Source organism: Prinia subflava, chromosome 1 (genome assembly GCF_021018805.1).
Source record: "Prinia subflava isolate CZ2003 ecotype Zambia chromosome 1, Cam_Psub_1.2, whole genome shotgun sequence".
Lineage (NCBI taxonomy): Eukaryota > Metazoa > Chordata > Aves > Passeriformes > Cisticolidae > Prinia > Prinia subflava.
The window spans coordinates 125,841,478-125,849,985 of NC_086247.1; the positions used below are offsets into that span (position 1 = coordinate 125,841,478).

Below are 8,508 nucleotides of genomic sequence, written 5' to 3' on the forward strand. Positions count from 1 at the left end.
TTTAAGGCTGTTTCTGATTAAGGGAAAACTTTAGGATCTTTGGACAAATTGCCCCTCCATAAGCAAATCGAAATGTCCCAGCTTTGCATGAGCAATTGCTAAGTACATATTAGCCTACGTATTTGCTTACGCTGTCCCTGTACAATCAGCATGCACTGTAACTAAAGTGCTTTTATACGTAAGTATGAATCAATCTGTGTAAAGTGAAATCCAGATCTCTGTCGTGCAATGTGATTCTTTTTCCCACTTTGCACACAGTGTGTGTAATTTTATTTTGCCACTTTAGTGGCAATTTGTTTACATTTTCCAATAAGAACAGTTCCATTTGTGGTTAAGTATAGGAAAAGATCACAAACAAATATTTAGAAGTAGAATACTTAGTTCATCTTCCAACGGGAAGTCACGTGAGGCAAAATCAAGAGCATTCTGCACAGTCTGCTTTGGCATGTCCCACTTGTCTTTGCTAGCTCATTGCCTTACCAGTTCTGCTGTCACATTATTAATTGTGTAACAAAGGTGACTTCTTTACAAGACTACTGAACTCGGAGTTGCAAAGCATGAGGCTTATGCTGCACTTTTTTTCCCCCTTCTGTTGTCCTAAGGTGGCTGGAGAAAGATACGTCTACAAGTTTGTTTGTGACCCTGAAGCGCTTTTCTCCATGGCTTTTCCCGACAACCAGCGCCCCTTACTGAAGACTGACATGGAGCGCCACATCAACGAGGAGGACACTGTGCCTCTGTCCCACTTTGACGAGAGCATGGTCTACATGCAGGACGGAGGCTGCTGCAACACCCACCCCTACAACGAAGGCTATGTCTATTAACAGCAGTGACACTGAAGGGGCGTTTCCCCCTCCCTTAAGCTTCTCCTCTTTCCCAAGAGCCAGAGGAAAGCTGAATCGACTTCAGTTTGTTTTTTAAATAGTACACTAAAAGGGGCTTATCCTGTTGCATTACTCCTATGGTCTGCCATGGACAGCGCACTTTATTTGAAAGGGGAGGGTTGGAACCTAAACGTTATTCTGTGTAAAAGGAGGAAGAGGGTGGGTTTGCTTTTTACTTAAGTTTGGGAAGGGAACATAACGGTTTTAAGTACAAAAAAAAGCTATATCATGTCTGTTTTGTTTCATATCAGCATAAGATATTGTACATTTTCTCTGGGTATCCGTAGTACAGTTAATTCTCATTGTGCAAAATAACCTCTTTTGATGATGATATCACACAGCATGCCTAGGGCATTTGTTTCTTGCCATTCTTAATTGTCTTTCTGCAGTTATAAAAGAGAAGCAAAGCATATACCACAGCATTTAATTTAGAAGTTTCCAGTGGCAAAACTTGTACCTTGCCTCTGAGAACAACCAGATAGTTTTCCTAATTTTTTTTTCTTGTGTGTGTATGGCCTCAAAAAAAAAAAAAAATCTTGTTTAATGACAGACTGGCCATAAGTACAGTGACCAAGCAGCAAAATCCCTGACTTCAGACTGCAAGCTGCATGCTGTATCTGGTGCCACATTGCTATACATATATGGCCCATGCTATGGTGTTGATTTTTCAAGATCCATTTGAGGGTAGTAATTACATGGAGTAGGCTTTCTGATGATCATGTCAGCATTAAATACAGGATCATGATCAGGAGGGAGAAAACGTTTTGTATCCTTCCATTTCCTTTGGTACATAAATAAGTTATTTAATCAATAGGAATTAACTGTACTAAGTCACATATCTAATTATGCTGTTTAGACACAGCAAGCACTCCTTGAGAAAAATATCCAATACACTAAATAGGTACTTTAGTAATTTTTAGACACAGTACCCATTAATATGCATTTAAGCCTTTTACTGCTGTGTTATGTTGATAACATATATAAATACTAGATAATGCTAATGCTTCTGCTGCTGTCTTTTTCTGTAATATTCTCTTTGATGCTGAATTTACTATGACCATTTATAAGCAATGCTGTAACTACAGGTAGCATTTCAGGACAAAATAGATGACTTGAACCATTTATTGCTTAGAAAATAGCTTACGCCATAGCTGTGCTATAAGCAGCTTTTCTGCGCATCCACAAATGACTAGTAAGCTTCAGCTTGCTAAGGAAAGCTCTGCAGAACCTTTTGTAATTTTCGGTGGAACAGAGACGAACTGTCAAAGAATACCATGAAGTTGCTGTATGATGTTGTAGTGCTGGCACTGGTGTTACCAATCAACTTGTTTTGGACACTAAATGTAAATGTGATCAGATATGCTCGGAAGACAATTTAAATTTTGAGGGGTTTTTTTGGTTGTTTTGTTATTTTTTCCAATTGTTTAAGTTTTTGAGAGGGGTTACCTTGAACACAAACCACATGTGCTATTTTGTTTGTAAAACAAAAGCAAAAAGCAGCAAAACCCCAAAAGTTTAAAATATTTATGAGCACCTTTTTTGAAATACAATAACTCATTGTTTGAAGGGATGGAGAGGGAGGTACGAATTGGATTTAATTTTTTTCCCAGTGAAATTTAAATAGTTGTTATATGAAGTACCTCATTTTCCTAGATTGTCAAGAAGTGGGAGAAAAATAAATACGTAACCATGAAAAAACAAGAATAATTTTCATCATAATGGATGGATTTCAAAGACAGTCCTAGGTGGTGGGTTAATCTTCCATCCTTTTTCAGTTAAGACACTACTTAAGTTATGAATATTTTAATACACATTTAATCAAAAGTAAAGAACTAGTGGTCACTAGAAACCACAGGTGCATAAAAAGCATTTGGGCAAGTATTTAATTTACCCAGATCCATGAGACAACATATTTTATAATATATGCCTTAATATGCCACCTAATTCTGTCATCCATAGGTCTCAATGGCACTTAAATACTTGGTGATCAGCTGAGAAAAAGAAACCTAAAATAGCAGAACTAGCAAGAAGGAAAGGGAAAATGTTGAGTAATATTGTTTAAAAGAATTGTGGTTTCCATTGAAATAAGGTTCAAATGAAACATGCTTTGATGAAAAGTCCTTGGATTGGTTTTGGTTCTTTAATGTCAGCACAGAGCGCCTCTTGCCTGTGGCAGGATGTGGGTATTTGGGAAAGGGGTTGGACAAAAAAAAGGAAAAAAAAAGATTTAAAAATTGCATTGAATGTGTAATATTTAAGAAGAAAAAAAATATATATATATCTGTATACGGTAGTGACTCACTGAACAAAACAAGCAGTCAGACCAACATTACATGATCTCTCAGCAGAAGACAAAAAAGTCTGTCACAGAACTGATTAACCCTTTTTAAAATGTACCTAAGAGGTTTATTTAAAGTATATTTTTATTCCACTTTTTTGTTTGTTTGGGTTGGGGTTTTTTTGTTTTGTTTTGTTTGGGGTTTTCAGGTAGAATAATAAATCTGGCAGCTGATTTCTGCAAGATTGTTGTGTATTGGATTCCTAACCATTTGGAATGGAGAGGCCCCAGCAGGAAGATTGTTCTTCTGGGAGACGAGAGAGTGGTCTGTCCCCAGTGCCTAGAATGGCTTGCTTCAAAGTGTAACAAAAAAGGAAAAGAAAAGGAAAAAAAAAGAATGGGGAAAAAAAGTGAGGAGTACGTACAATTCATGTGTATGTATATATGACTGACAAAAGGGAGAAGGATGGTCTATGTATATTTTGGGAATAATTCGTACTAAGAACACCTTCACATTTTTGGAGGGCATTTTAATACCCTGTTGGATCTGAATGTGGGATGTTTGGGGCTGGGGTGAGGGGGTATTTTAGTTTTGTTTTCAAGCTGTACCAGAAGTGGAGGGAATACGCAGCTTTCACCTGTTTTTAGAAGGAGCTGGTCTCTGCTCATCTGTCTCTGTTCTGGGCAGAGCAGTGGGGCAGACAGGGTAGAGCTGCTGTGAAGCAAAGTCAGGAGGCATTGCTGGGAGACCCAGCTCTGTGGAACGGCTGAAGGGGCTCAGGTTGCATGTGCCATCACAGATCACTTGCACCAATAGCTGAACACAGGTGAAGTTAGTGAAGGATTTGGCAGATTTCAGAATCCATTCAAGACCATTAACATTACAAGTTTAGGACAATTGGACAGATTTTTCTTTAGGGGTGCGACTTCCATGGCAAAGAGCCTCCCCTTTTCTCTCCAAGGTTACACCAGTCTACACTTTCTTACACACCAGCGACAGGACAAACCTTAACATTGCATTCACTGAAAGAACAAATTTCGTCTGCTTCTCAGACCAAATCTGCTTGCTGTACTGACAGTGCTCTGGTGATACCAGGGGAAGTGGGGGTACACAAATGCTTTCCTCCAGAAATTCCCTGCAAAGAGCCCTTTGTTCAGAATCTTTTCATCTTTGGGATTCTCTGCTACATGAGACTATTCCCCAGGGATTAATGTTTAGAGTTTTATTGCCCTTGACATCTGACTGGTTTGTGCTTCAAGTTCATCTTCACAAAACAACATCATCTATTAAATATTTTGCCTTCTTTGTGGTTTTTTTGTTTGGTTGGTTTTTAAGAGCAGGAAACATCAATGTGTTCAAAAGGTATTATGAGGAAATCTTTTGAGTTGTTAATGGCTCTACTTTCTCCTCTGAAGAGCATTAGCTTCAGTTCATGTATTACAGGTAATAGCACCCATAAACAGTCCTATTTAGTGCTCACATTAATAGTACTGAGAACTTTTGTAAATAGTCTCCTTCAAAGATTTTTTGGGAGTCTTAATTAATATGGTATCTTATACTCTAAGAATCATCACTTTGAAATAATTACACTAACGTAAGAGCCTGGGATGTAGCAATAAGAACCTAGGAAATTAATTTCTCAGTTCTCTGCTTATCTGACAGTTTTCTGTTGTGTGTTTGAGTTTTTTGTTTGGTTTGATTTGTTTTGATTTTTGCTGGTTTTGTTGGTTTAGTTTGGTTTGGTTTTATATGAGAGGCTACTCTGCTTAGAAAGGAGGTAGCAGCTGAGAGCAGTTGCCCTTGCTTCAGAAACCCCAGTTCGAAGTCCACTGCATTTTGCTAAGATACCAGGCTGAGAACTAGAGCATCTGCAATACAGCACAGAGCCCTGCCCTCCCTGTGCTCTTACAGAAGAGGGAACCACAGTGCACTGTCTTTTGTTTCTTCTGCTGCGAGAGCAGTAATCTCTGGCAGAGCAGCAGGATGGAAAGCTAGGGGCAGTAGCATTTTAAAACTGCGTGATTACCCAGATCTATCTGTCTGAGACTCCGAAATGCATCAGCCAAGTGCTGTCCCTTACCTCCCAGCTTTCATGATTGTGTAGGTAGGTAAAGTTAACTTCAGTCTTCAGGAGGCTGAAATATTGGTTTCCTCCCTGAACACCAATTTAGTTTCTGTGGGAAGGAAATATCTGTGCCATCTTCTTATGTAATAGTCTGAAAATGTCTATGAAGTGTCTTGTTGACATTTTCCCGAAGAACTTTTTTTGTGTGAAAATGCCACAACATGCATCACCAAAAGAAAGGATAAATAAACTCCGAGGAAGTTATCCATACATCAGATTCTCCAAACCTAGCAATGTGTCATGTCTTTAATACTGTTGTATTGTCCTTATTCCATAGTTTAATTGGACTGATCTCAAAAATACTTGGTGTACTTTGAAATTTTGTTCCTTTCAAATGAGTTACAGGGAGGTACCCCTGAGGCAGGGTTACAAACAAGCATTTGGATCTAGTAAGCCATAACTCTGTGTCTTTGCTCTTCCAAAGCTCTGTGGGCACATATGCCCATATAAATGCATTTTAGTTGTGTGGTGGAAGTTGTGTGGTGGAGAGGATTTTTAGAGAAATCCACTGTCTGGATTCGGGGGGGGGCGGTGAGGTGGTTTGGTAGTTTTTGAGTATCTATGACTGGCTTTGTTTCAGAAGGAATGTATGTGTATTACTTACCACAGTTACTGTCCAAGTAAGCAGGTAGAGAATTGGTGTCCAAAATAGCATTTTTGCTTTGTAATTTACACTGGAGGCTATGATATTTCCTTGCTGCTGCCCTAAAAAGGAAAGAGTTGAGGAGATTTCACTATTTTCTTTTCCCCTCCCTTCAGTGATAGGACCCAGCTGATCTATCTGAAGATAGTTTAAGCCAATTCCTCACTCACCCATGATATTTTAGTGAACAGTCTGCTCATCAGTACAGTGGCACTTTGTAGAAGCTCGGGTACAGAGTGTTGAGTATTTTAGATGTACTGCGAAGGGCTTTCTGTGGTGGCTTTCAGTCAAAATCTTGCACGGGCAGTGGCATATGACTGCGCCACCTAAATAGAGACAGAGAGAGATTTTTTTGCAGAGGCACCAGCTCCTTAGGGCTCGAGACATTTGCTGAAATCTGCAGTTTAGGCTGCTTCCTGGCCAGCCAGAGTGAGCCTGCCCTGGAGGATCTGGCAAGGAGCTCTGTGTGTGCGTAGAAGGCCAGAGAGAGCACAATCCCAATATACTTGAGTGAGGAAGCACAGAGATGGGAAAAAGTCTGTCAGGGGCAATCTGGCTCTACCAAGCAGCTATTCCAGAGCTGATTAGTACAGGAAGAAGGAGGTTATATGACCGATACAGTAAATCACAAAGATAATTATTTGAACGACATGCTGCAGGAGAATCATAAGAAATGATGGAAAGTAATAAACTCTGTAAGCAGCAGTGATTTTTTAAGACCCTGGTGCTTGTGGGAGTGCTTCAGGAAAAGGAAGAGAGAAAGTAAAACACAGAAAGGGATGATAATATTAGATGAGAACAACAGGAGTCAAACCATGAACTGCATTAGGGGACTTGGAAGATTGCAGTGTTTTAGATAAAAGGAAGGGACTAAGATAAGTGCGGAGTCAGTACACTGAGATAAGAGCAAGAGAGAAAAGGTAATTGGAGGCAGTGCACTTTGTGGTCAGTGGGCCAGATGTGTTAGGCTCAGAGCTGCACTGGGGATGTGTTTGGCCCTAGTAGCATATCCCCAAGGACAGGAATATCAGTTCTGACTTTTGAGTGATTGTTGATTATTTAGTAAAATCATCTGCAGAGTGTTTGGTAGTTGTTAAAAGAGCACACAAGATACTGGAATATGCAGAGAGTATTCAGGGCTGTAAATGTAAGAAAAAGACTTTTTCATCCCACTATACTAAAAAAAAGAACCAACAAAACCCACAAACACAAAAGAAGAAAAAATACCTTTCAGGATAATGGGGCAGATTGTGGGTTAGTGTTACTCAGCTTGGTTTCCTTGAAATCAGCTCTTTAGTTTTTATGTTAACAGAGACTGTAGCCTGTATTTGGTAATGTGTATTCCTGTCTAGCACAGTATAAACACAGGACTTTTTTACTTGTTGCATTATTCAGAAAGATATACAAATGATCAAGACCTGGGGCATAGCATGAGACCAATAATAAAACATGAAATTAAACAAAAGTACATGTCTTCTCAATTCTACTGATGTAGACAAGTCATTCTGCTTTTGTATAAAGCTCTCTGATGGAGCTCTGTACACACCTCTAATGCTTGCAATTAACTTTTTTGACCAGTGCTGGCAGACTCTGTGTGCTGGAGTCTCTGCTCCCAGTGGCTCAGCACTAGTGTCTACAGAGGTTTCTGGGATCTGTAGGGTCAGGCTGCCTGCCCAGCTTGTCACAAAGACCATGTGAACATTTACAAGTCTCGAAGAGTGCACTAAGCTTCCAGCCATTCTCTATATTAGTTAAAATTAGGTATATTGCAGATGTAGCCAGAAAGGCTAGCCTACAAAGGAATGTACCTTTGGCTACAGATGACTGGGTATACGTGGACATGAGTATTTGAAATGAAGTCACAGATTTCCGTTGGTACAAGGTAGTTCTATGTACAGCATTTTGTTCGGGTCCTCTAACTAAAGTGAAAAGGAGGTAACACGACTCACTTAAGTAGTTTGGATTTTTTACACTAAATTGTAAAGGCCTATGCTTGATTACAAAGCTGCTGACAATGGGGTTGGAGTTATTTTTAAAGGGAGAAATATTGCTGAGTTTATGTTTAGCTGGGAACTGTATGTCTTTCAACAAAGAAGTGAAAAAAAATCAAGAATAAAATTTGTGAGTAATTTTAGTGAATAAAATTAGTGAGTAATACTCATTTTATATCCCAACCACTAGCACCTAGCATTTCACCATAATATTTTCTCTGTGGGACATTTTTGTGTATAGGAAGTTAAGGCTATATAGTAACATAAAGGGTTGAAGTAGAGCTAAGAAGTTATAACCCCTAAAAATAAGGAGAGAGAAAAAAATGCTAATAAATGTCTTTCCATTCTCATATTGCCTCTAAATTTATCGCTTTCATAGTCCATAATGCTCTAAGTTCCAGCCTCAACAGATAACATTAAGAAGTATCATAATTTCATCAGACTTGAACTCTTCCTTAAAACCTTAGGTGACTTCATGCATTTATATCAATTTTATCAACAGAGCATCTGAATCTCTGAAAGCAGGTGTGGATCCAAGACCAGATTTCTTATGACAAGAAGGTTTGGATTTTGATGGGATGCTTAT

At 39.1% G+C, this 8,508-nt stretch overlaps 1 protein-coding gene across 3 annotated transcripts in view; it reads left to right on the plus strand.

Annotated features, from left to right (window-relative positions):
• Positions 1–3,405, plus strand: part of ETV1 (ETS variant transcription factor 1) — a 66,161-nt gene extending 62,756 nt beyond the window's left edge. For all 3 annotated transcript variants that reach the window (XM_063411372.1, XM_063411379.1, XM_063411385.1), the window contains one exon: positions 603–3,405. In XM_063411372.1, the coding sequence (XP_063267442.1) occupies positions 603–824 (222 nt within the window). In that variant the 3' untranslated portion in view covers positions 825–3,405. The remainder of the gene's footprint in view (positions 1–602) is intronic.
• Positions 3,406–8,508: the final 5,103 nt, after the last annotated feature.